At 36.3% G+C, this 27,520-nt stretch overlaps 1 protein-coding gene and 1 pseudogene across 1 annotated transcript; both read left to right on the forward strand.

Moving 5' to 3' along the window:
* Positions 1–14,254: 14,254 nt before the first annotated feature.
* Positions 14,255–17,720, forward strand: LOC132049638 (cis-prenyltransferase 4, chloroplastic-like). Its single transcript, XM_059440510.1, has 3 exons — positions 14,255–14,732; positions 15,726–15,793; positions 16,971–17,720. Exons 1-3 carry the CDS (start codon positions 14,325–14,327, stop codon positions 17,416–17,418), a joined length of 924 nt encoding a protein of 307 aa, XP_059296493.1. The 5' UTR covers positions 14,255–14,324; the 3' UTR covers positions 17,419–17,720.
* Positions 17,721–18,326: 606 nt separating this feature from the next.
* LOC132048668 (probable disease resistance protein At1g61300) lies at positions 18,327–23,433 on the forward strand (annotated as a pseudogene).
* The last annotated feature ends 4,087 nt before the right edge of the window (positions 23,434–27,520 follow it).

A 27,520-nucleotide genomic window follows, 5' to 3' on the forward strand; every position in this document is an offset into this window, starting at 1 on the left:
ATATCCCTGAGACATTGCATCTAGTGGCCAATTTGAGCTCTCTCTTGTCTCCAACAAGCGCATGAAGCAAGATGACTTGCTACTAAGGTAGTAAATATGGTATCTCAGACACCTAAACGCGAAGCATCTCTGATAGTCACAAACAAGGGAAGAGAAGCTACTTCATATCATCTTCTCTTAGTTTATGTCTTATTTCCTTTACTTGCTGAAAGTTGCAATTACCTGATGCCACTGTGATGCATTTGATGTCATAGATTGAGCAAGTGATACATGTAATGATATATACACTTTAAAGATGGTTGGGTTTGGAACGGTTTTCCTCTAAAAGGAAACTAAACCTATTAAGTCGATTTTTCAAATATTGGAATCAAACCTAGTCAATTAAATGGATTTTTTATCGCTTTGATTTTTGTTGTTTTTTTCGATTAATTCAACATTTTTGACTTTTCTTTTTAAATATATGACAATATATTTTCAAGCACATATTGGATCCAACATAACACTACCTAATCAATTACTCTGTAAGAGCAGAAGAAATTATACATGTAATCAAGTTAAATATGCAGCCTACTCGATATGCATTGTTCAAGAATTTAGCTATTTCAGCGAACTGAATTAATAGAACTTCTTATCATGAATTTTTTTTTTTTTGTAAAAAATTAAGAGTTGTCATTTATCAATATATTTTGATGATAGTAAATTATGATGGATAATTAAAGGATTCAAGGACAAGTTATTTTGAACATGAAATGTTTCTTAGAATTATCAAATAAAGGCTTCAAATCAAACTAGAAAATAAAGGTAAATAATTGGATTACTATAAAGACAAACACCTAGATTATGAACTAACAGTATATAGTCAAACCTCTGTATAACAGCATCGTTGGGTCCAAAATTTTTCAGCTGTTATAGAGAATGACCGTTATACACCTATAACAGCATTGACATTTAAATAATACTTCGCTGTTATAGGCAAAAAAGATGCATAAAATCTAATTTTTCATTTTTAATTGTCAAATTCTAAGCTTAATCACACTTTGTACAACGAACTTAATGATGAAAATATATATATTCATATGATATTTTTTGGCATAAATAATGTATTAAATGATCAAATATTTGGTCAAAATCTATACACTTATTATTGGTAATCATAGATATTCTATTTTTATAAAGATGATTAATTATTATATTACAAAAAAAAGAAGATAGGCAATCGTTATATGAGGGGTAATTTTACAAAGAGCGTCTTTGTTATAAAGTTGGTTGTTCTTGTTATAGGTGAAAAGTTTGTTATAGAGAAGTAAAATAAGACATAAAAAATCGGTTCCGAAAAAACTTGGCTGTTATAGAGAGGTGTTGTTATATGCGGGTGCCGTTATAGAGAGGTCTGACTGTATATATGTACTAGAAAACTATGCCCGTGCGATGCACGGGGCCCAACATGATTAATTTGGTTACTCACTTTAGTTAAACTTTATGGTTTATATATTTTGCAAAGGATACTACGGTTCTCCTTAGTAAGTGTCTATATTTTTTTTTCTTTTCCTCTTATTTTTCCCCTTAATTTCTCAATTGCTGTTAAAATTTGTCTTATTTTGGTTATGTCCGCCTCTTTTTATATTTAGTAAGTTAACAATTCAAATATCCTGCATGTCAAGTTTATAATCACAAGATTAAAAGGATATTTTATTATATTATACACATTTTTAATTTAGAACCACAAGATTCAAAAGTCTATCTTATTTCTTAAACTTCATGTCTAGTCAAACTTAGACACTTAAATTGAGACAGAGGGAGTATATGCCAAATGAAGGAAATGAAAGGATAATTCAGACACTGCAGATCCGTGGGGACTTAAAAAGTAAACACATAAGAGGTAAAATTAATGTTCAACTTAAAAAATGTACACATGTTAGTCACCAGGCAGAGTACAATTTCGGTTGCTTTTTGTACGACTTATTGTTCTTTGTGTTCGTCCACCTTGGGCGTTTATATATAATAGTAAGAAAAATATAGAATAGAAAAATATACATATATTTTTAGTAATGTGGCCAAGTATTATGGGACGGAGGGAGTAATTCATTTATTAATTCTTAAAGAACGTGAAAAGTCAAGTATAGTAATGTGGCCAAGTAATATGGGACCAAGGGAGTACTTCATTTATTAATTCTTAAAGAACGTGAAAGTCAAGTAATGTGGCCAAGTAATATGGGACGGAGGGAGTAATTCATTTATTAATTCTTAAAGAACGTGAAAAGTCAAAAGTGAACAAGTAAAAGTGCACGGAGGAAATAAATTTGTGTCGGAGAATTAAAATTGAAGTGCATACCATGAGAAGAGAATAAATCTTCAGCAAGAACGTGAAAAGTCAAAAGTGAACAAGTAAAAGTGCACCAAGGAAATAAATATGTGTAGGAGAATTAAAATTGAACTGCATATGTCTATACATAAGAAGAGAATAAATATTCAGCAAGAACGTGAAAAGTCAAAAGTGAACAAGTAAAAGTGCACGGAGGAAATGAATGTGTCGAAGAATTAAAATTGAAATGCATACGTCTATAAATGAAAGGGAATAAATATTAAAGTACTATGACATATGTCCACGTGGGATAAAAAAGTAGTTGGTTAAAGTGTACAAGTTGTATAGCTTTTTGTGATGACTCGCCACGTCATCATGCCACCTAAAGCATTTGGAGCTATTTTTGCCATGTGGATGCTTACATGGAAAAAAAGTCTAGCATGTGTTGGATGATTCTAGAGCTATGGAGATGGTCTAGATATTTATGGACTTGCTAAAAGATTCCTTAGGAAGACCTTAGAATATTCTAGCCTAGTGGATAATTCTAGAAAGGGACTAGTGGATAATATGTAGGGACTTATACATTAATTATTATTTGCATACTAGTCCCTAGGTGAGTAATATAAATAGAGGGGCATCCATTTGTAAAAGCCATCAAGCAAAACAATTCAAGTTCTCTCTAATACAAAGCTTCCTTAGCAAATTTCTCTTGTCTTGCTTATCTACCATTCTCTTAGCGATCCTAAGTATAGTAATCTAGGCTGACTTGGCATAGCAAGATCATGAACAAGTTGTGCAAGATCGTGAGCAAGTTGTCAAGTGCCGCTTAGTTGAAGACTAAGGACGAGATAACGTAGTATCAGAGCGAAGGTTACGACTAAGGAATGACAAACGACGGAGAAATCAATCGCCGCAAAACCCAAGCCAACGTCATGCCAAGTGATCTAGCAAGAAAGACGTCATAACAAAAAGAGGATTGCCGCCAACCAAAGCCAAGAGGTGCCATCAGAGGTTGTGTCAAATGAAGGGCTTACATCCTAAGAACCATCTACCACTAAGGCGAGCGAGAATGACGTGGAGGTCCTGTCCGAGGACACTTCGCTGGGTAAAGAGTGGGTTATGAAGGTTAATGTGGGGATGGACGCCATCGACATATTTGACCAACGTTTGGGCAAGGTGGAGGGCACCCTTAGCATCCTTGAGAGGCATATTCTTCAAGAAATTAAAAGCATCCGAAATGATTCGGAGGGGCGTATGCAGGCTGAGATTGAGGTAAAGCAAACCATCACTGCCTTAGAGTGCAGACTCATGGAGGCGTTGAGTACTATCGATGCCATGAAGGAAAAGATAGTGGCACTTGAAGAGCAGGTCAACATTGGTGTCACCGAGGCAGCCAACAATGTTGTCGTGACGAGGAAGGCTAAGATCGAGGCTCCCAAGCCTCCAGTGTTCAAAGGGGTTCGTGATGCACAAGAGGTGGAAAATTTTCTTTAGCACTTGGAGAACTATTTCAGGCATGGCAAAGTGAGGGACGATGAGGCCAAGATCAACACCGTTGTGTTGTTCTACTAACGAGAGGCGCCGGCTTATGGTGGAGAAGAAAGGTCGGCGATCTTTCGAAAGAGGTCTATGCACAATCAACACGTGGGATCAGTTCAAGAATGAGTTCAAGCGACAATCTTCCAAAATAATGTCTTGTACGAGGCAAGGCGCAAACTTAGATAGTTGAAATAGACAGGGAGCATTAGCGACCATGTCAAGGAGTTCACCACCCTTATCTTCCAAATTCCAACCTCACAAGCGATGACTTGTTATTTCACACGGACGGGTTGCGAACTCGACTGCGCAGTTACAACGCGGCAAGTCGAGGATATAGACCAAGCCATAGTGGAGGCCGAGTCTTTGATGAATTTCAAGCAAGACAAACGCGACAAAGGAAAAGGTAATGAGTGAATGGGTGGCAATGCCAAATGTGAGGGAGACCGTGGTAAGAAGAAGGAGTCTCAACAACATTACTCCAGGACTCAAAATGCCAACAAGTTCGACGACAAAAAGTCAAGTGGTCGTCAGGGCTATGCTGAGAAGAAGACGCAGATCAAGAAAAAGGGATGCTACATATGTGGAGGACCACACGGCTTCAGAATTGCCCCGGCTTGAAGGCCTCCCGTGCAATGGTCCGTGAACGAAAGGGAGCGACGCAGGAGAGAGTTCGGCACCGCACAAATAGGTATGATAAACATATGTGGCGGTTGTCAAGAAGTAACCTATCTAACCCGACGAGAATAAAATCAATACGTAGATCTCACCATAAACAACAAGCTGCGCCGTGCATCAGTGGACACCGGAGCGACTACACTTTGATCGAGGCTACTGCGAATAGACTAGAGTTGAAGCTTGCTCCAATTAACGCCCTCGTCAAGACCGTGAATGCTAAGCCAAAAAATGCTCATGGTGTAGCTAATGGCGTTGGTGTCAAATTGGGCGATTGGAAAGGTACGACAAATTTTACCGCCACTACTATGGATATCTTTGACATTGTTACGGGCAAGAGTTCTTTAGGCATTGTCACGAGATGATCGACCCCTATCTCAAACGCCTCTTGGTCTTGGAGAGAAAAGGAGCTTGTATGGTGCCTACAGTGACTATGTCGCATGCAAAGGGACAAACATAACTTTCAGCTATACAGCTAATCAAAGGTCTTAAGAAAGGAGAGCCGACATTCATGGCAACCATTGAGAGTTTGGAAGAATACAAGGGTCCCCAGGAGACACTGCCGCCTTGCATAGAGAAGTTGCTCGAGGAGAACAAAGATGTCATGCCCGATGAGCTACCTAAGCGCTTGCCTCCTAGACGTGAGGTGGATCATAAGATTGAGTTAGAGCCGGGGCTAAAGCCACTGCGTTGCCCGCTTATCGCATAGCACCGCACGAGTTGGAGGAGCTTGGAAACAACTAAAGGAGTTACTCGATGTCGGCCACATTTGACCATCGAAGGCACCCTTAGGTGCACCGGTGTTGTTTCAAAAGAAGAAGGATAGATCATTGCGCTTATGTATAGACTACCGGGCACTTAATAAGGCTACAGTGAAGAACAAGTACCCGATCCCGCTCATTGCCGACTTATTTGATAGACTTGGACAAGCCAAGTACTTTACCAAGGTGGATCTTCGCAAGGGTTACTATCAGGTTCGGATTGCAGAAGGGGACGACCTGAAGATAGCCTGTGTGATGAGGTACGGAGCCTTTGAGTGGTTGGTGATGCCCTTCGGCTTAACCAATGCACCCGCTACATTGTGCACTCTCATGAATGAGATCTTTTGCGTCCCCCCCGGATCGGTTCGTGTAGTCTGGGGATGATATAGTCATCTGACAACGCTTGGGGGAGCACATGGAACACTTACGAAAGGTTTTCCAAGTCTTGCGAGAGAACGAGCTATACATCGAAGAGGGAAAAGTGTGAGTTTGCACAGAAATCAGCGCACTTCTTGGGCCATGTCATTAGCGATGACGAGCCACCTTTGGATGAGGCTAGGTACAGACTATCCGAATGGAGGCACCTCTGGTGGCAAAGTTGAGATCCTTCCTTGGCCTTGTTAACTACTACCGCGTTTTATCGGTGGCTATTCGTGCAAGGAAGCACCCTTGACCGAGTTGTTAAGAGAAAACAAAAACGTCAGGTTGGACGGAGGCCAGCCAAAAGGCGTTTGAAGACACTTAAGCGGCGTGATAGAAGGATCGGTTCTAGCTGCCGACTTTAGCAAAATGTTCGAAGTGCAGACAGATGCTTCTGAATTTTCCATTGGGGGTGTCCTGATGCAAGATAGGCATCCCATAACTTTCGAGAGCCGTAAGTTGAATGATATGGAGCGGCGTTACACGGCTGAGAAGGAGATGACCCTGCGTGCATTGTCTTCGCACATGGAGATATTATTTGCTAGGGTCAAAGTTTGTGGTCAAGACTGACGATATGGCCACTAGATGCTTTCAGACACAGAAGAAGCTCACACCGAAACAGTCTAGGTGCCAAGATTTCTTGGCTGAGTTCGACTATGTGCTGGAGTATAAGCCGGGCAAGGGTAACGTTATAGCCGATGCCTTGAGTAGAAAGGCCCGAGCCATCGCCGTGCCTTCGTAAGTTGGGATATACGAGAGGCTATAAAGGAAGGCATGCAACACGAACGACGATCCCAACGAAGCGGCTGTGGAGTTAGCCACCCAGGGGAAGACGTAATGCTTTTGGGTGGAAGATGATCTATTGCTCACCATAGGTCGGAGGGTCTACGTGCTGAAGTTTAGAGATATTAGGCGGCGTATTATGAAGGAGAGCCACGACACCTTGTGGGCCGCAGGTAAATGCTGCACGAGAGCCTTGATTGAGTCGGTCTACTATTGGTCGCGCATGCGTGAGGACATAGAGTGTTATGTGAAGACTTGTCTTGTGTGCCAACAAGACAAGGTTGAGCAAAGCGCCCCCCCGGAGGACTTTTGGAGCCTTTACCCCCGATAGCGGAGCGTCCATAGGGGAGAGCGTGATTATGACTTTATCACTGGCTCACCGAAGTCCGACCGTTAACCTATCATGGTGGTCGTGGATAGATTTTCGAAATATGCCACTTTCATGCCCAACTTCACGGATGTACGGCTAGGAAGCCGCCAAACTATTCTTCAAGAACGTGGTGAAATATTGGGGCCTACCAAGGCATATCATTAGTGGATCGAGACCCCGCTTCAGGGAACTTTTGGAGGGAGTTGTTCGACATACTTGGCACGGGCACTTTTTCACTAGGTTTCCACCCCACGGACGGATGGGCAACGAAGCTGGTCAATACTTATTGGAGTGTTATTTGAGGCATTATGTGAGCGCACATCAAAAGAGATGGGCAAGGCTGCGGGGACTAGCTCAATTCTCCTATGTACTAATGGTGAGTCAGTCCAGGCGAACCATTTGAGCCCAGCCACGAGCCAACAACCACAAACTGCACGTTCACTGACAAAGATTCGGGGAAGAGTTTGGGGGCTTACCATATGGCTGCCGGTTCGGCGAGCGACTTGACCTTGCTAAATCCCTACTTTTGGACAAAGCGACAAAGAAGATAAAGAAATTTGCTGGCCCATCACAAACGTCGTCCACATATTATAAGGTTGGGGACATAGTTTTGGGCGAAGTTTAATCCGAGCTGCTTTAAGACACTACGGATGTGCGCGCACTTAACTTGGTACGGAAGTATGAGGGGTCGCCAGATGGCTGCCAAGCGGGCAAGATTCGCCTGAGATTGGGTGCACGCCTCATCTTAAGATTCGTCACGTCTTCCATGCTAGCGTGCTCGAAACCATACCGACGAAGACCAGGAACAGTCCAACCGAGGTCATTGGAAGTTGACAGCCGATTACCATCACCGTCTCTCATGATCGGGAAATCGAGGCTGTCATTACGGACAGCCGTACGAAGACAAGGCGCGAGCCACCGCCATGTTCCTCGTCCACCGGAAGGGCAACCACCCAAGAGGCCACACGTGGGAGCGTTATAAGACTTGTGGCAATTTAAAGACAAGATTCGAGTTTATGTTTATAGCCGCAAACGCGCCGCGGTCGTCGCAACATCGGGTGGGGGAGAGTGTGATGACCTGCCACGTCATCATGCCACCTAGGTGCCATTTGGAGCTATTTTTGCCATGTGGATGCTTACATGGAAAAAAGTCTAGCATGTGTTGGATGATTCTAGAGCTATGGAGCTGGTCTAGATATTTATGGACTTGCTAGAAGATTCCTTAGGAAGACCTTAGAATATTCTAGCCTAGTGGATAATTCTAGAGAAGGGATTAGTGGATAATTCTAGAAAAGGGACTTCTTTGTAAATATATAGGGACTTATACATTAATTATTATTGGCATACTAGTCCCTAGATGGGTAGTATAAATAGAGGGGCATCCATTTGTAAAAGCCATCAAGCAAAACAATTCAAGTTCTCTCCTAATACAAAGCTTCCTTAGCAAATTTCTCTGTCTTGCTTATCTACCATTCTTTAGCGATCCTAAATATAAGTAATCTGGCCGACTTGGTATAAACGATCGAGAAGCAACCAGGCAGATTGTGAGCAGGTTGTCAAGTGTCGCTTAGTTGAAGACTAAGGACGTGACATTTTGATACAAACATTCATTGCGTTTACAATTTATAAAGCTTTTGGTACAAGCAGTCAATGCATGTGTTCGTCCACCCACCACACTTATATATAATAGAAATATATATATATATATATATATATATATATATATATATATATATATATATATATATTGGTTAAAAACCAAACCGAAAAAGTGTTGGTTTTTTTTAATACGTTGATTCGATTTTTCGATTTTCCGTGAACCAATCATAGGTGGTGAAGTGTTTTATCCGGTGGCTAGAATTTGAGAATTTGATAATACACTGCTTATGGAGTTCAAAACTTCAAATCGGATGGTTTGGAGAAAGTGGGTTCCCAAATTTTGTTTTATCTACCCTTTTTTTTTTTTTTCAGCCACACGTTGTGTAGAAATCCCCTGTTTTTTCCAGGTAGTTGCGACTTGTGAGGTTTTCTTCTTGCAACAGCAACTTGGTTGAAAGCAATTGTGATTACTTCCTATTGTTCTGAAAGCAATAGACCGACACTTCCATTAACGCATTTGTTTGATTTGTCAATATAAGAGCTTCATACAAATTTTGTCACCTTCTTTTTCCAGCACCTTCGAATTTGTTTTTATCTATGAACTAGTTATTAAAGCGCACACGTTACGCTTAGTGCCTTGTCAATGTGTACCAAAATTTTAAAACCCAGATAAATTATAGTAAAATTTGTGTTTGAGATAATTACTTAAAAGATAACATAAAACTGCTTCCTGAAAAAGAAAAAAGCCATAACGGAATTATATGCCAAGATAATGAATTTGAAAATGCACACGACATTATATTTTTCAATCTTTGTGTCTTTTTTTCACTAATTAATAGAAAAGAAATACTTCTCATTAATATACAACTAAAACACTTCCCCACATCAAACTTGATACTAAATTATATAAAGTTAATTTAGCTCCAGTTAGCTATGAAGACGGTAAAAGCAATTCACCATGAAAAATGATAGAAGTTTCAAAAGTTTCGAAATTATTGATTACGAAGAAATTGCAAGCTTTTCTCAGAGAAAATTTCAAAAAGATAGTAGTTGCAAAATCATATATAATCTAAAATCATTTATAAATAAAAAACACTATAATTCAGGGATCAAAATTGTTATTTTCTTAAAATTTTGCGTCTTCATCATTGTTTATGAGATTTATAGCTTGTTTGGCCAAGCTTATTGTTCCCCAAAAGTACTTATTATTTTTAATAAGTGCTACTTTTAAAAAAAGTGTGGTGTTTGTAAGCCTAGAAAATAAGTCTTTTGGGGAGTAGCAGGTTTTTGGTAAAAATAACTTTTGCCCAAAAGTTTTTTGAAAAGCACTTTTGAAAAATATGCTTAGAAGCACTTTTTAAAAACAAAACACTAACGTCTTTCTCAAAAGTCTTTTATGGCCAAATACAAGCTAACTTTTTGCCAAGTAAAAAAAAAATTCAAAATAAAATAGTAATTTTAGAAGCTTGATCAATAAACTATTAAGGATATTTAAACAAATTGGGCAGCATAAAAGGATATATTCATGAATACAATAATTTAAAAAAGAGTAAAAATGAGGTAACTGGTACATAATAAAGAAAATGAAGTCTAAATAACCGACAAGCTTGTCAATTTGTAGATTACATTATTGTTAATGGACTTTTCGTACATAAAAAATCAAAGAGCTATGTATAAAATCGTGAGAAAAATGTGGTTAAAAAATCAGACCCTATAGCCAAGAGTTTCTCACAGCCAAGAGTTTCTTATCAGCAAGTCCTTAGATGAGCGGCTCTGCTCCAATACATATTTAGATTATTATTTATTGGCATGTGCTCGTGTGAACTCTAAAGAATGAGATTTATTTTGATTTATTCTCTATTATTAAGATTAAGTTATCCCCATTATTGATTAATTAATGAAAAAACACAAAAAGAAGGTTGAATACATATAGAGACCCTTAGCCCCCGTTTGGCCATAAGAATTATTCACTTTATTCCGGAAATTTTTTTCACTTTTTCCTAATCGGGCGTTTGTATGACATGAATTAGAATACAATTTGAAATCGTATTCTGGAATACCAAAAACTCAAAAAAAAAAAAAAAAATCAGCGTCCACACATTTTTTAATTTAGATATCTAAATTTATGGGTGTTCTTATTTATCATTAGACTACCCCAAATTAGTACCAATTAGACTCTTTTTTTTATAATCAGCCAAAAATATAAAGTGTGTGTATTACACTCGCGAGTGTTAAAGTGTCGAATCAAATGAGGACATGTGTCATTTGTGCCCAAAATAATTGTTAAACAATGAATTTTAAGAACAAAAGAAAAAGGAAAAACTATTCTAGAATGTATCTACTAAACAAAACAAGAATGGCATTCTCAAAAAAACTTAATTTACACCAAATAAAAAGAACACATCAGAAAGAAAAAAACATAAAAAAGAAAAAAAAAATTGAATAAGAAAAAAAAATCTTCCTCTTTCACATTGTCTTCTTCATACCTCCTTCCCCAATTCCTTTCACATGATTAACCGAATTCTTTCCTCACTCTGTGCATCTTCTCCATCACACCCCTTGTTTTTGCTCTTTAAAATTATGCACAATCAAAAAATGGAGTTCCACGAAATTATTTTAGACCCAGATTTAATTTCCTTCTAACCCTTGAAAAGTTTTTTTATTAACTAGTTGAGACAGGAAGGTTCACATGGCTAGAGAAAGAAAAAAGAACACTGCCAAAAAATGAAAAGAGAGGGAGAGAGATATAACCACCCCAAGAGAGTGAACATCTTGCCACCCTTAAAAGTGCCTAACTAGTACTCCCTCCTTTCCGTATAAGTGTCACTTTAATAAAAAAACACACATATTAAAAAATTAATAATACAATGTGAAACTACCCTTATATAATAAAAATAAGGAAAAAGGGTTAAATATACCCCTCTATTTTAGTTTATTGACTAACTTTGCCCTTCATTAGCTAAAGTAGTCAAATATACCCCTCCCGTTACAATTGGGGCCTAATATACCCCTACCGTTAGCAAAGTTTCAAAAAAATAAAAATAAAATCAGATTTTTAATAAAAGTCATTTTTAACAGATTTGTTTTTAGAAAATTTAATTTTTCAGATTGTTTTTAAAAAAATTACACGTAAGCACCACATAAAATAAGTTAAATGTCTTGTGACGTCCACGGCATCCAATTCCAATGACTAGACTTGTTTATGTGAAAATATGTTAGAAATGAGGGGTATTTTTAAAACTTTGCTAACGGTAGGGGTATATTTAGCCCAAGGATAAAGCGCACCTTGCCTCCCGAACTATACTTTCGAATTTCTTCGACACACCTTCATGCTTTCCCAAGAGTCACTTACTCCAAACTTATTTAAAACGGAATAATTACCCCCTAAAAGTGATGCCCACTCGTATGGGAGAGTGACATACACTCTCTGCGCTTGTGCGTATTTATTTGTTTTTTCTTTTTTTTTTTAATTTTTCGGCTTACGTGTCAATTTTTTTTAAAATAAAAATAAAAAAGCCGAATTTTTAATTAAAAAAAATGAGTTTTAAAACCCGTCTTTTTTTTTAATTTGAAAATTTGATTTTTTTTAAACCCATTTAAAAAAAAAAAAACTAAAAACATGGATTAAAAAACTGAATTTTCTTTTAAAAAAAGGATTTTTAAAACCCTTTTTAAAAAAAAAAATTGAAAATTTGTTTTTTTTTTAAAAACCCGTTTTTGAAAAAGAAAAAAAAACTGAAAAATGATTTTTTTTTTTTAAATATGGAAAAATGGATTTGTTAAAAATATGGAAAACTTGATTATTTTTTTAAAATGTCTTAAAAAATCTTGATTTTCATGATTTCATTTTCTTAGGACACTTTTATTTTTCAAATAAAATCGGAAAAGTGTTTTTCTTGCCAAAATGTGAAAAAAAACGAATTTTTATAAAATTTTGAAAAAATTAATTATTTTCTTAACATGTGGAAAACCCTTTTTTTTAAAACTAAATGTGGAAGACTAGATTTATGTTCAAATTTTAAGAAAATGCAGATTTTTAAGAAAAAAAAATTAATTTTTCCCCTTTTTTATGTTTTCACTCTCTCAAAGAGAGTGAAACACACTCTCTTGCCACATCGCGTTTAGGGAGGTAATTATTCCGTTTTAAATAAGTTTAGGGGGGTAATAGGGCCCAGGGAAAGGTAAGGTGTGTCGTAGCAAATTCGGGTATAGTTCAGGGGGGTAATGGTGCCTTATCCCTAGCCCTAACTTGTAACGGGAGGGGTATATTTGGCTACTTTGGCTAACGAATGGCAAAGTTAGCCAATAAACTAAAGTAGAGAGATATATTTGACCGTTTTCCCTAAAAATAAATTATTTTTCCTTTTTGGTTAGAGCATGCTTAACTAATCCTTTTAACATTGAGAATCCAACAAGACCAAGTTAGTATGTGACTTTTTGTCTTGAATACAGAGACTTGCCACTTTTTGTCTAAGGATAAAGTTAAAAAAAACTAGTTAATTTATGTCTTGATTTCCTAAAGTGACACTTATTATGGGATAATTTTTTTTGATTAAGATGATACTTATTATGTGACGCAGAAAGTATAAATTTTGGGTAGTGTAAATGGTCAACTAAGTTTAGGTGTCTAAATAAAATTTGTGCTAAGTCAAATCATCGGGTGATTACATTTATTTAAGAAGAGACTTTTTTTTTCTTCTTCTTATTTTGAGTTTGAATAAATAATTCATGTGCCATAAAAAGGAATTTAATAGTTTTAAAATTGAAAATAATTACTACATTATTTATTAAAATAAACAATCGATAAAATAACTAACAGAAAATAACGCGATCAATGAAATGAATTTTTAGTTTCCTGTAAGAGTTTGAAGGAGCCGTTTGGACATGATTTGAAGTTGGAGTTCTGTTTGGATCTTAAGTTGTATTTTTTCTTATAGCTATAAAAATCCCACAAGTTGTGAAAACTATCAAAACTTTCCCAATTCTTATACAATCTTATCAAATGCACAAGTCATAGTTCATAACAAAATTAATACACTACTAGAAGACCTTTCTAAAAAAATACAACATTAATTGATTAAACTTTAGTTTAATAAAACGGAAAATTGAACATGAGTTGTAGTGTAATTATTCTTTATTATAATCCTCTCACATGATTGGTAAGAGTAAATTTGTTATAAATATACTACCAACTTGTAGATTCTTTCATATTTGATATAAATGGTTGGTAAACATGATTGGTAAATAAATCTACCAACTTATGGATCTATTTTTACAAAATATAAACTTATGGCTCAACTTTTACATTTAAAAAACGGAAAAGGGCCAAATATACCCCTGTACTATTGAAAAAGGACCAAATATACCCCTCGTTATACTTTGGGTCCAAATATATTCTTGCCATTATACTATTGATTCAAATATATCATCAATATCATTGCCATGTAGGATAGAATGTCCAAGGTGGATAACTTTAACGGAGGAGGGGTATATTTGAACTAATAGTATAACGACAAGGGTAAATTTAGACCCAAAGTATAACGAGGGGTATATTTGGCCCTTTTCAATAGTACAGGGGTATTTTGGCCTTTTTCCGTTTAAAAGATTTGAAATTATGATTTGGAATCTCAAATCATGCCTTTTTAGATGATTTGCGTCAGGGCATGATGTTGTGACAGCGATTTTAAATTTTTTTTTTTTTTTTTTTTGGTTGCTATTTTTCGTTAATAAAAGTTAACCACAATAAATCAAATTAAATCTTAACCCTGTAGCATATTTAAATGGAGGGAAGCCGTTCCCAAGTTTAGATATCATCATCTCCCTCCAAACTCCAAGTCTAAAACTTTGCGAGAAATAACCCTTTTTTGCCTTCACAAACATGGCCTTGTCACTTCAACTCCAACAAATCTTCCTTTCACCCACCCGATTAATTAACTCCCAACAACCAAAACCAATAATAGTAACTAACCCTCTAATCTCCCCTAATTTAACAACAAAAAGACCCTTACATATTAATGCCTCTGCCCAAAACGCCGCGGCAATTAGCAAGACTGACAGTGAGGAAGTATCGTTGCCTCCAGAACTTAATAGAGAATTAATGCCGAAACACGTGGCAGTTATAATGGATGGGAATAGAAGGTGGGCAAGAATGAAAGGATTGCCAGTTGCATTAGGTTATGAAGCGGGTATTCGATCACTTAGGAAACTTGTTGAGTTGTGTTGTAAATGGGGAATTAATGCTCTTACTGTCTTTGCCTTTTCCGCCGAGAATTGGTCCCGTCCTAAAGTAACGTCTCTCTAAGTTCCCTTTTTTAAATGTTGAGTTGGGATGTGTTAGGTACGTTTTTCAATTTTCCTAGGTCAAAAAATTTTGAAAAATATGACTTCCCTGTAGGGAAAACAAGTTACGTAAGTGACATTTAAGTTCATTGTGTCCTCCCTACCCAATGACTCCACTCCGCATCCCATCCGGTCCCATAGTATATTTGCTAGATTATATATAAATACACTCGGGATAACATTTTCTTGCTTACTTAACAACCACTAGAAAATAAGTAGGTGTTTGGCCATGAAAACCAATTGTTTTTTCAGTTTATTTCAAATTTTGAAGTTGGAGTTGTGTTTGGTTATAATTTTGGCAAATAATATTTGGTTGTTTGGATGTACTACCGTGAAGCGAGGCTCAAAATATGTTGAGCGCTTTGCCTCGCTTTATATGCGCTTCAGTGTCATCATCAAAGCTATAAGACATACTTTTCCTTGTTAATGAGCCTCTCTCGAAGAGGTGACACTAGATAATTAATATTTCACTTTATTGTAATGTTTTTACAATTTATTTTTCCACATATTTGTTATTCATGCTTATTATTATTAGTCTTGGACTAAACATATATATATTTGTATTTTGCACCATTGCATCTTTTTTCATTAAAGCTCACACATTATTTGCGCTTTGCGCTTAAAGCCCCAGCTGACCTTAGAGCTTTTTTGCGCTTTTCGCTTTTGATAATACTGACTGATAGTGAAAACAAGTGTTTTCCAATTGTATTTGGAATTTTCATGGTTAAACGCTGATTTTCAAATAAAGTAAAAAATTTCTGGAAAAAGTGAAAAATTCTCATGGCCAAATAGGTACCAATTAATTAAGAAACCACTTGTTTTCCAAGAAAACATTTTCTGGGAAAACATTTTCCTTCATACTAAACACACCCTTAGTGATATTGGGTTTTTGTGTTAGCTGTTGTTGATCTTTTTTCCTTTTGTGTTGATTATGTTATAGACGGAAGTTGATTATTTGATGGGCTTGTTCGAAAGAGGACTGAAAAATGAACTTGAAGAGTTTGCCAGGTAAACTTCCTATCACTTGATCAACGTACTTAATTATGTTTCTCTAACAGGGGAGGATTTACCCAACTTTTATACGTGTTTGGCGGACCCAAATCTTCTACTTGTGTTAAGAAATCCACTTAATATATATATATATATATATATATATATATATATATATATATATATATATATAATCTATCTCGAACCTAGTTAGCAAAAGAGTTGTGACGTCAGAACTCATAAACTTGAAACCCTGAATTCACCTCTGTTCTCTAAATGTTCGTAGTATTTTTTTATATTGAATTGAGGTTGTCTTTTGTCAACACTCGCGAACAATGTGTTTGTTAATGCTATCCTATGACGCGTAACGGGAACTAATCCCAATAGACATTCCTCCATTATAACTCATACAACGTTCGGTTCGCAACATAAAACTCTTGATTCCTAGTTGAAATCTTGCATAACTAATACATTTGCTTCCGGTATAAAGTTCTACTCACAATGCATGGTTCTTTTATTTTATGCGTGATAGAACGTGGACCAATCAAAATGTATTAGCAAGATAAAAATGTTTTGAGACGAAAATGCTCTTAAAGCAGACAATTCCGACAAAACAATCTCCAAATTACTTTGCACCGCATAACAAACCCTACATTATTATTCCAATGCATAACATCATTGCATTATAATAGTATCATATAACTAGTCCGTGAACCAAATGACCACGTAGTACACAAAGCTTGATTTATGAGGCTATGGCTTTACTAGTTCTTGTTGTGTGCTATACTACAATTTGCAGTATTATCTCACAAGTCACAAGTAGCCAAAAGCCCAATATTATTGCTTTTTTAAGATCATTAATTAGTTGTCGAGACGAATACTTAACATGTTAAGACTGGCTGATTGAAAACTGACTTTTATTAGTGCAATTGCTTTGGTAAGATCATTAATTAGCTGAAATTACCGTCAAGATGAATGCTTAACCTGCTAGACTGGTTGACTGACAACTTTGCCTTAATCTCATTATGTTTATAACTGCAATTTCATTGGTACCAAATCTGATTTGCTCTACTGTCAAAATATACATATTTCATTACCTCTCCTCTTTTTCTTCTTAGAGCTTTTCCTTTGTGGTATTATGATTGACTCTGCATAGTCTAAGAGTTCCCTTATATTCTTTATTGGATTTCTACAGAGCAGGGATTCGAATGTCTATTATTGGAGACTCCAGCAAGCTCCCCAAGTCATTGCAGGACTTAATAGATAAAGCTTCAAAGACTACTGAGGGAAATTCTCGACTTCACCTTGTTCTTGCAGTTAACTATAGTGGACAGTATGATGTTGTACAAGCTTGTCAAACCATTGGTCAAAAAGTGAAGAATGGCATTATCGAACCACAAGACATTAATAGTCTCCTAGTAGAGCAGGAATTACAAACAAACTGTATTGATTTCCCATGTCCTGATTTACTTATAAGGACTAGTGGGGAGCTAAGACTTAGCAATTTCTTACTCTGGCAGTTGGCCTACTCTGAACTCTTCTTTTCTCTTTCACAATGGCCTGATTTTGGAGAAGCCGAATTTTTGGAGGCTTTATGTTCCTTTCAGCAAAGGCAGAGGCGCTACGGTGGACAGAGTTCTTAGCTTTATGCCTTCAACTTTTGGATTAACTGTGAGGCTGAACAAATCTTATTAAGACAGTTGAAGGTCAGTTCTTCTGAGAAACAAGTTTGGGGTATGTTACAAATGTATATAGACTTTATTCTTAGTAATCTACATAGCCATATTTAGGCAGAGACTATGGGTTCACGTGAACCCATGCTCCTCTCCCTAGATCATATATAGAAATGTCATATTTATACAAAATTACTTCAATATATATGTATAACCCAATCTCAAAGTGTTCTATGGTGCAATAAATAGTGGGTGCACCTCTCCAAGTGAAATTGACGGTTCAAATTCCATGCATGTCTTGTTATTTTTTTCTTTCTTTTTCTAGAATTGACCCAGGGAATATTTTTTTCTTTTTCCTTCTTTATTTGTTCGATTTATGCTTTGAAAATCCCAAGTTTGACTGAAAATCTCTATTCTACTAACACCATAAAATTTTATGTAATTAAATCAAATGTCTATATTAAAACTAGTAGCAGTGGACGATGTAACATATTGTCAACCGGTTCAACTGATCCCAACATTATCGGGTTTCGACGCGGAGTAAGATATTTATATGAAAATCACTAAAATTGTAAAGCAATTTAAATTTGAACCCATAATTTCAAAAGTGTAATGAGTTAATGGTAAGAACCTAAAGGTTAATCACGTCAAATTAATGTAAATTCTAGATCTGCCTTTTCATATTAGTGCACCCATCCTTTCGTTATCCTGAATCCGCCTCTGTATTTAGGTATCAGATTTATGGGAATCCTTCTTTATTTTATTTTTCTTAATTAGCGCCCAATGTAATGTATTTATACATTGCTTACCTATTGGGATAAGACAAGTTCTTCCATTCAATTACAGGATACTTAGACGCACCCGTGTTGGATCCTATAATGCATTTTCTAGGATCCAACACGGATGCAACAACATTTTTGGAGGATCCGAGCAAACTCAGCTCAAGAGCAGCCGGTAATTTTGAGAAGTCCACTATTCATTTATCATTGGGCACCTGGATTGAAGTGATGTTGAGATATTACTATAGGTGAATACCCAACTTGTTTGATGTTAATAAGCTAAGAAGAGTCATCAAAGAAAACTTATATGGCCTGGAATTTTTCTGAGAGTAGTCAAAGCAAACGTTTTGTGGTCTGGATTTTTCTCGTCCATTGGGTTGCACGTCTCGCATGACCCTGCAAATTGACAGCTGTGAGACATTTCATATAGTAGCCAATTAGAGCTATATCATGTCGACAAAAAGCACGAGGCAAGATGACTTGCTACTAAGGTGGTAAATACGGTATCTCATACACCTGACCGCGAAGCATCTGGGATGGTCACAAACAACTGGTATAGACTGGAAATGGGGAAGATAAGCTACTTAATATCATTTTTCCTTAGTTTATGTCTAGTTCCCTTTTACATTTCCTCAACTTTTTGTTTTGATCAAGTAATAAACATTTCCTCAACTTAATGAGAGTTGCAATTTCTTGATGCATTTGATGTCATAGTGTGACTAAGTGATACATCTAATGCTATATACAGTGTAATGATGGTTGATTGGTAGAAGAGAGGATCTTTTGCTATTTGTATAACCAGAGAGGCTGATAGAGGATTTAAAACCGTATGAGTTCAATTTTTAACGTTCGGGCTTAACTCATTGTACTTTTGAAATTGGATTCAGAATTTAATGTTTGTTGAAATTTTTAGTGGATTTTCGCACTTGCTATATTGCTCAGACTCTAAAAATACGGACGTGTTTGTGTCGGATACACCAAAAGCTTGCTTTCTTGCACAAGCCTTATAACTTCAGGTAGCAAGAAACATCTCAACTTTTTTGAAGCCTGGGCATCTGGCCGCTCCGTTTTTATTGCTTACCTGAATACTGATTGTGTTACCCCATCCACTTGGCCCACACCTTTTTTTTTTTTTTTTTTTTGCATTATGAAAATATGTTGTGCTGCAAACTGTACCCTGAAGGCAGTTCCGAGCCTTGAAGTTGTTAAGAATGTTTCTAGTTACACCCTGACGACTAATTATGTTGATGTGATTGATTATTTGTTATTTGGCGAGATTTCTTATTTGTAAATTGCAAGTTAAACAAGCTACTAAAAGGGAATCTTGATACACATGAAATTAAGATTCCATACGAAATAGAACCGCTATATTAGTACCCTTTAGGGGTGGAAAAAGGACGGTTTGGGTGAACTTACGCTAGTCAAAATGGGTTGAATCATTAAATGAGTCATTACCTAAGCCACCCAACTTGACCTAATTTTTTTGCTTTCTACTTCGGAGATACCAATAACTATTCTAGATCAAATATTTACAAACAAGTTTTCATGCATATTACAATTCACAAGAAGTTAAAAATTTATGTAATTTTACAGTCACAAACTTTGAGCCTTATGTTTGCTTGCTACAGACTTTACAAACTTGAAGTGGAGGTGCCAGGAGCAACTTAAAAGTCATTTCACCCAAAGTTGAAGCTTGGTTAACTATTTTAATACTACTGCAGATGTGGCAGGTGTAATGCGAGGTGGAATTGAGGTTGAAAGGGGTTGCTTCTATGGTTGGTGTCCAAACTTGAAGTCGCGATACTTGCTGAGCAGGAGAGCTAAGAGATTGAACCGGATGTGATCGATATTCAAACTGAAGGAAAAGATTATGCTGTCTCCTATCCTGCACCACCTGCAATCAAAATTGAAGCTATACCTACTAATAATGACTAGGAGTTTGAATCCAGAAAATTGAAAGAGGAAGAGGTCATGGAAGCTTTGAGAGATGATAGTGTTATTATAATTGGGATATGTGGTATGGAAGGTGTTGGAAAGACAACACTGGTTGAGAAAATCTGACAAAGGATGAAACAAGAAAGCTTGTTCGATGAGGTTGTCATAGCAACTGTCACTTAGAAACCAGGCTTGAAAAGAATTCAGGTTGAGATCGCCGGAGGAATGGGTTTGAGATTAGAAGGGGACAATTTGTGGAGTCGTGGATATTAGCTGCGGTCAAGGTTAACGGGTCAGGACCATGTCGTCTTTGTAATCCTGGATGATGTTTGGGAGGCTTTTGATCTAAAGAGACTAGGAATTAACTGGGATCGCAACCACAACTATCGGTGCAAAGTGACATTGACAACGCGTCTCCAAATGTTTATGAAACAATGGAGGCTCAAAAGATCATGGAAGTTGGAACCTTATCTGAAAATGAGACATGGAATCTTTTTAGGCAGAAAGCTTCTAATTCGTTTAACAATCTTTCTTACACAGCAAAAGATGTAGCGAAAGAATGCAAAGGATTGGCGCTTGCAATTATTACGATTGCAGGAGCGATAAAGTGTAAAAGCAAGACTTCATGGGAGGATGCCCTTAAACAATTACAAAGATCTGCATCAAAAAATATCCCAGGAGTGCACACAAAAGTTTATCTATCTCTGAAGCTAAGCTATAATTGCTTGGAAGGTGATGATGCTAGGTACCTCTTGTTGCTTTGTTCCTTGTTCGAGGAAGATAGTAATATTTTGTCCTAAAGAATTACTTAGATATGGAATGGGGCTTGGCATCTTTTCAGAAATTGAAAATTTAGAAGAAGCAAGAAAAAGGGTGTGTCATCTGTTAGAAGCATTCAAAGCTCGTTTCTTGTTATCCGAAGGCTCCCTCGAAGATTATGTCAAAATGCATGATGTGGTTCATGACGTGGCTATATCAATTGCGTCTGTGGGCAGGCATGTCTTTATGGTTAGTCATGATGTAAACTCTGAAGAGCTTCCAAGAATAACTGCTTACGAACAATACACTCACATTTCAGTGGTAGCAAAACGATTTGATGAGCTTCGTATTAAAGCAATATTTTTCCCAAGATTGAGTTTCTAATGTTAACACTCTTAAAAGCCATTCAAATTACAGGATGACTTTTTTGTTGGAATGAGTAAACTCAATGTCTTTAGTCTGAGGGGACCAGATATGGGTAGCCCATTCTGCTTTTTCTAGCACCGGTCAGGTTGCTGTCAAATCTGAGGATGCCATTTCTGATTAAATTAAGGTTAAATGACATATCCGACATTGGTGAACTTGCCACCGTAGAAATTCTCAGCATTAGAGATTCTCATTTGAAGGTGCTGCCAGCGGAGATAGGAAAATTGACCAATTTAATTATGTTAGGGTTTTGGAATGAGGAAGAAGCAGAGTGTTCTTTGTGAAACTTGGACGGCTTGTTATAAAGGATCTGTTCTCATTGACGCATTTATTGCGGATCTGCTGTCAGAATGGTATTCTGTTTCCAAACTCGAAAGACTGGACGTTAGAGAGTGTGATAGGCTACAGTACCTCTTTCGTCTGTCCTTCTCTGGGAGTTCGTCAAAACTTGAAGACCTGACAATAGCTTTCCCTGATGATGAGGAAATCTCTCGGAGGACATATATCGAACCGGAAGGGAAGATGGTCCAAGTAATCAAGTTCCCCAATTTATATGAGATGCACCTTGAATTTCTGAAATGCCTCACTCACTTTTGTAATGACATTGTTGAGAGCATTGAATTCCCTCAGTTACAAATCACGCACTTCATCGACTTACCTCAGTTTGAGAATTACTGGCCTACACCCAACAAAAGCAGCTCTTCCACGGACGCAAATCCTCTTTTTGATGAAAAGGTATGTGTCTGCTACGAAGTATCATAGAACTTGTTCTTTTAAGTTTGTAATTGCAGTGTTTTTAAGAATTAAAATTTTGAAAATCATGTTAGTTCTAATTCCATCCTTTCGTGTTTTAGTTATTTACTTCATGTTACAGGATAAGATATGGTTTTGTTTTTTCCTATTTGTAATTGAAGATATATTGAGTTTTCATTCCTTATAAAAATGCAAGGCCTTCAAAATTTTCGGTTTTCTTGTCCCAACCTAGAACAGTTAAAACTCGATAATGCTGCAGCATAACTGCTTTATGCTCTTACCAACTTCCAACTGGCTTCTTCAGCACACATGAAAAATTGGAGATAAGTGGGTTGGCAATTTGAGAAACTTGATGTCCTCATCAGTGGCCCAAGGGGTTCTGAATCTCCGAATACTAAAGATAAGATACTTTCATCAATTGAAGAAAAGATCACAAAAGAGGAATACGAGAAAAAATGACTAATGAGCCTTTATTTCCCCGTTGGAGTACCTGAGCTTATCAAGATACCGAATCTCAGGCACTTTTTTCTGACTACGCATCTTTTAGAATTTCCATTTCTTAGCAAAGTGCAGATTTGTCGCTGCCCTGAAATGAAGATATTTGTCCTGGAATCTGTGAGTACGCCAAGTCTGGAATTGCTATTTGTAGAAAAAACAATCAGAAAAGCTGAGGTGAAAGATGATCTTCAATAAAGCGATACAGAAGATCTTTAATTTGAGGGTTTGTCTTGTGCCGCTGCATAACTCACTATACTTGTGATACATTAATACAGCTATCTTTTCCTTTTCACTTGTAAATAGTAACAGTCAGATAGTTAAGCAACTTTCTTTTACTTGCCCAAATATTTCCCATTACAAAAATAAATCATCAGTGTACTCACTAATCTTTCAAGTAATTGTACTTACTAAGCTGTTCATCTCTGTCCTTTAACAATCTCTGTTTCCACGAACAAAAGAAGCTAGTGATGGTGACGAGTCTGAAGCTGGTGATGGTGGAAGCTAGTGGTAATCGTCTCACAGTTAAAAGGATCTCACAAATCTCGTGCCTAGCTAGTCTCAGATGTTCCCAAAGTATCACTTTGAACCCAAAGTCTGCCATAATAAGGGGAATAATGTAGGCGTCATTTCAGTTTCTCAAGCGAATCTTAATTCCTTGTCTGAAAATGCGTGGATAATTTGATGCATTTTGATTAAAGACCTTAGTCAAAATAAAATTCTTTTTTGCATATCATGTGATGAATGATTGTGATAAATGGATATGGAAAATAGATAATTAGGGGATGAAGAACAGACACCAGTCCCCTACTTAGTCTTGGTGTGACGTCCATCGATATTCAGTATGTACTGATAATATCTTTCATTTGGATTGTTTCCTTTTGTTTGTTTCATGGGATACATAGGCAGCAGAGAGGTACCTCAGGCACGTTGCTGAAAAAATTCTATACTACTTAAGTCTCAGCTGGTATAATCATTTCGAATCAATGCTAGGATATTGAGTAGATGGTTGATGTATCAGATTTAACTTATGTTGCTTGGATCCTCCGAAAATGTCATCATACCATGGCGAATCCTCCAAGCAACACAGGATTTAGGCCTATCTATCATTAGCATGAATTCCTATCATAGCATTGACCTCTATCTCACAATCACCACTAGATTTAAAACTGAACAGCAAATGAAATATAGAAAAAGAAGAAAAGCCTAGTGTTCTATACTGTCATTCAAGGAAAATTTACTTGTCATAGCTACCTCTAAGACTTATTTATGAATAATAACTACCTTATTTTTTATTTAATTTTCGTAACTTTATTTTTCGAAAATTACATTCCATAACTGGTCCAGTAACTTTCAAAATACATATTATACCTCTTTCTATTTTTCCCTCACTACAAATTTAAGATTTTTCATCTTCTCCAAACCCTAAAAAAAAATTCTCTCTCCTTCCTATTCAATAACACAACTGCCCTCGCCTCAATGCCGGAGCTCCGGCGACAAACCACGACAACAACACCTCTCCCCTCTCCTTCCCCTCACAGCCGCCTCTCTCCCTCCTTTCTCTATCTTCGGCGAAATCCAAACCACTTCCCAGCCACCACCGCGAACCCTCGCTCCATGACCTCACTGCTGCCTTCCAAACCACTGCCCAACCTCCAAACCATCGTGAACCCCCGCTCCACGACCTCACTGCCACCCTCCAAACCACGAACTCACTGTCGCCCTCCAAACCACTGCCCAGCCACCACCGAGAACATGAGATCTTTGAGTAACAAGCATGAGATCTCAGATCTGAGTGCATTCGTCATTTTTTAGTATATTTTTTTTATATTTCACCGAAGATACCGGAATTCACGGCTTCTTCTCCTTCTTGTATATCCGTTTTTGAGTGTATTCGTCATTTTTTTAGTGTATTTGTTTATATTTTGATCGAAGATTTGATTGGAATCCCTGGCTTCTTCTCCTTCTTCTATCTCCTTGTATCTCAGAATTTGAGTGTATTTCGTCATTTTTTTAGTGTAATTATAAGTTTAATATATTTGGCTGATTGTATTTTTAAGAAAAGTAGATGTATTTAACTGTATGTGGTGTTTGAATGATATATATACAACCAAATACAGCCAATACAATCAAAATAAAAGGATACATCAATATATAAATACAATAAAATGTACAGCTCAGTCAAATACACGTGACATGGGATAAGGTTGATACAACTAAATAATATATCCAAATACATTGAAATACAGCAAAAACAAAAGGATTATCAGTATATAAATACAATGAAATGCACAACTCGTTCGTGTATTTAAAAGATTTACTCCACTCGATACATGTATTTAAAGACACGGGAATACAGCCGAAACAACATAAAAGGTAGCTACGGTCTGTGTTTCATGATTTTTGTATTTCGCTGTATTTCAGAACGCTGAAATACAGCCGCTGGGACATTTGTATTTCGCTGTATTTCAAAACGATGAAATATAGGCGCTGGGACATTAAATGTAGCTAGGGTTTGTAATTACCAAACTTATAGCTATATTGTTAGAAAAACTTATAAAGCGTATTTGTTTATATGCAAGCTTTCTTCATTCAATGAGTGTTATAGACCAAAAGAGAGAGGTCAACAAAGTTTTTCGACGGTGGGAGAGAAATTCATCTAAAATTTATAAACCCATTAACTTTTCTTTCTTTAATCGATGAGGAACAATTGACACATAAATAGTGAGATGCAGAAATTAACAAGTAGAAGCACTCCAAGATTAATTGCATGATCCTCTTCCTTTCACGACATACTTCCTTAGCCTGGTAAATAAGCATTCCGATACCAAATCCTTAACTTCAACAATTTGCTGCCATTTTTAGTCCCTTAAATTGCTCATAAAGGGGCACCTCTAGGGGAAGAGCTACAATAATTAGGTATAGGTTCGGCCAAACTCAATAAATTTTGTATTAGGAAATTTATTGAATTTGTGTAAATGTTTAATTGCGAATCTAGTAACTAAAATGAGCTATAGATCAGATACCAAAATTTAGAACCCATAAACTTTAAATTTAGATTTAGCCTCTTAGCACCTAGAGGTGAAATTTTAAAAGGTGTTTATAGGGATATTGTCCAACTACTTTAGTTTAAAGGCCACCCCGCAGTTATCAATTTATTGGATAAAAGGGTCAACTTACTTAAGTAATTCCTTACTCTTTCAAAAGAAGTAACTAATTCCTTTTTAAAGGACACTATTATACCCATGGCTTTAGTCTAGAGGTACTAGCGCAACTCATATGTGGATTAAATGTATGTCACAATTTGAACTTTACTGTAGGTGAGCAGAGTCATTATCCACCAAATATCATGTGTTATTGTTCCTTGTGAATTTCTCGGTTATAAAAAAGTAATTTTTATTAATTTAAGTGGCAAGAGTTATTTTTTTCATCTTTTGTACAAGTGAACTGGCTAACCCATTACGAGTCTCGTGAGATAATTTATGTACCTAGAGCTAGAATTAAACGATCACCTCGTGGGGTTCTAATGTAAACAACTACACTTGATTTTTATAAGAACAACATGTAAATGTTTAAGCATTCAACGATTTTTTTGTGGTTTTCATCTCATGATATATCAACAGGAGGAATGAAAAATGCAAAAGCAATTATATTATCTTTTCAGTAGTTTCTTAAAAACCATCAACTTTAGATAGGTTAGTTGCCCAAGAAATGGGTTGTTCATTACTTCACGGATACTGAAGTTGAATGTTTCTCTAAATTAAGTTGTTATGTCATTGTCATACACAACCAATCATATTTGGTCCGACTACTAATTAAATGATAGTGTAATCCATTACAAAAATAGACATTATTAATTAAAAAATGATGCTATACATCATTAGTTAAATTGCTTTATTTTTTCTTCTTTAGTGAAGATGGTCGTCTCAATGATGATGCCAGAGACGAGCAACAATTGGCATATGCAGTGTAATCAAGTTGACAATATCTATCATGGACCACCAAATGAAAAAAGTTGGGGTTAATATAATATTTTCCACGTTGTAGTTGGCTCATAGACTGTACGGCTTAAATACTTTTACTGTTTAGTCATATTTTTCTCTAACGGGCCGTTTTGTTTGGAAGTAAGTTATTCCTAGATTATAATGCATGAAATATTAACATACGAATTGTAATGCGAAAAATCTAACATAGGATAATAATATGGGGAAAAAATGTTGGGATTATAATATGGGAGTTAGAAGTGCAGAGATTATAAAATGGGAGTTAGAAATGCAGGGATTATAACTTAGGTATTGTAATATAGAGACTTTTTTTTTATTAAATAGTATATGATTTCTAATATAAAAACTAATATATGGTGCACAATTGAAAATATTTGTTTATTTTACAAATACTATTTAATATATGAATGGGCAATAAAAAAGTCATAAATCTACGTAATTGAAAATGATAAAATGTTGGAGGGAAATTTTCAGGACGTGCTCCTGGGAATGAAAAAAATTCTTTTGACAGCGACACCCTTGTAAATGAGTCCTGCAATGCGCAATTTTATATTTAATCAGGCTTTAATATAAATATCTGACATCGGATGAAAAATTAAAAGAGAAAAAATTATAGCTAAGTCTAGAATGAGCCATAGAGAATTAACAAAGAAATGGGGACATCGGCGGCTAACGTAACACTGCCGGCCCCATCCCCGTTGTTGGGATCTGATTCACGTCTCCTCATTCTGTCTTTTTCTATTCGGCTTGATATGTTTTATTTGAAATTAAGTTTACCAAATCTGATATAATCATTTCAAAAAGTAGAGTAAAAATGTTCATGAACAATTAAGTTACAACAACAACATACGCAATGTAATCTTACAACTGGGGATCTGAAGAGGATAAAGTGTCTGCAGATTTTACTCCTACCTTGATAGG

The sequence above is a fragment of the Lycium ferocissimum genome, chromosome 3 (genome assembly GCF_029784015.1).
Source record: "Lycium ferocissimum isolate CSIRO_LF1 chromosome 3, AGI_CSIRO_Lferr_CH_V1, whole genome shotgun sequence".
NCBI lineage: Eukaryota > Viridiplantae > Streptophyta > Magnoliopsida > Solanales > Solanaceae > Lycium > Lycium ferocissimum.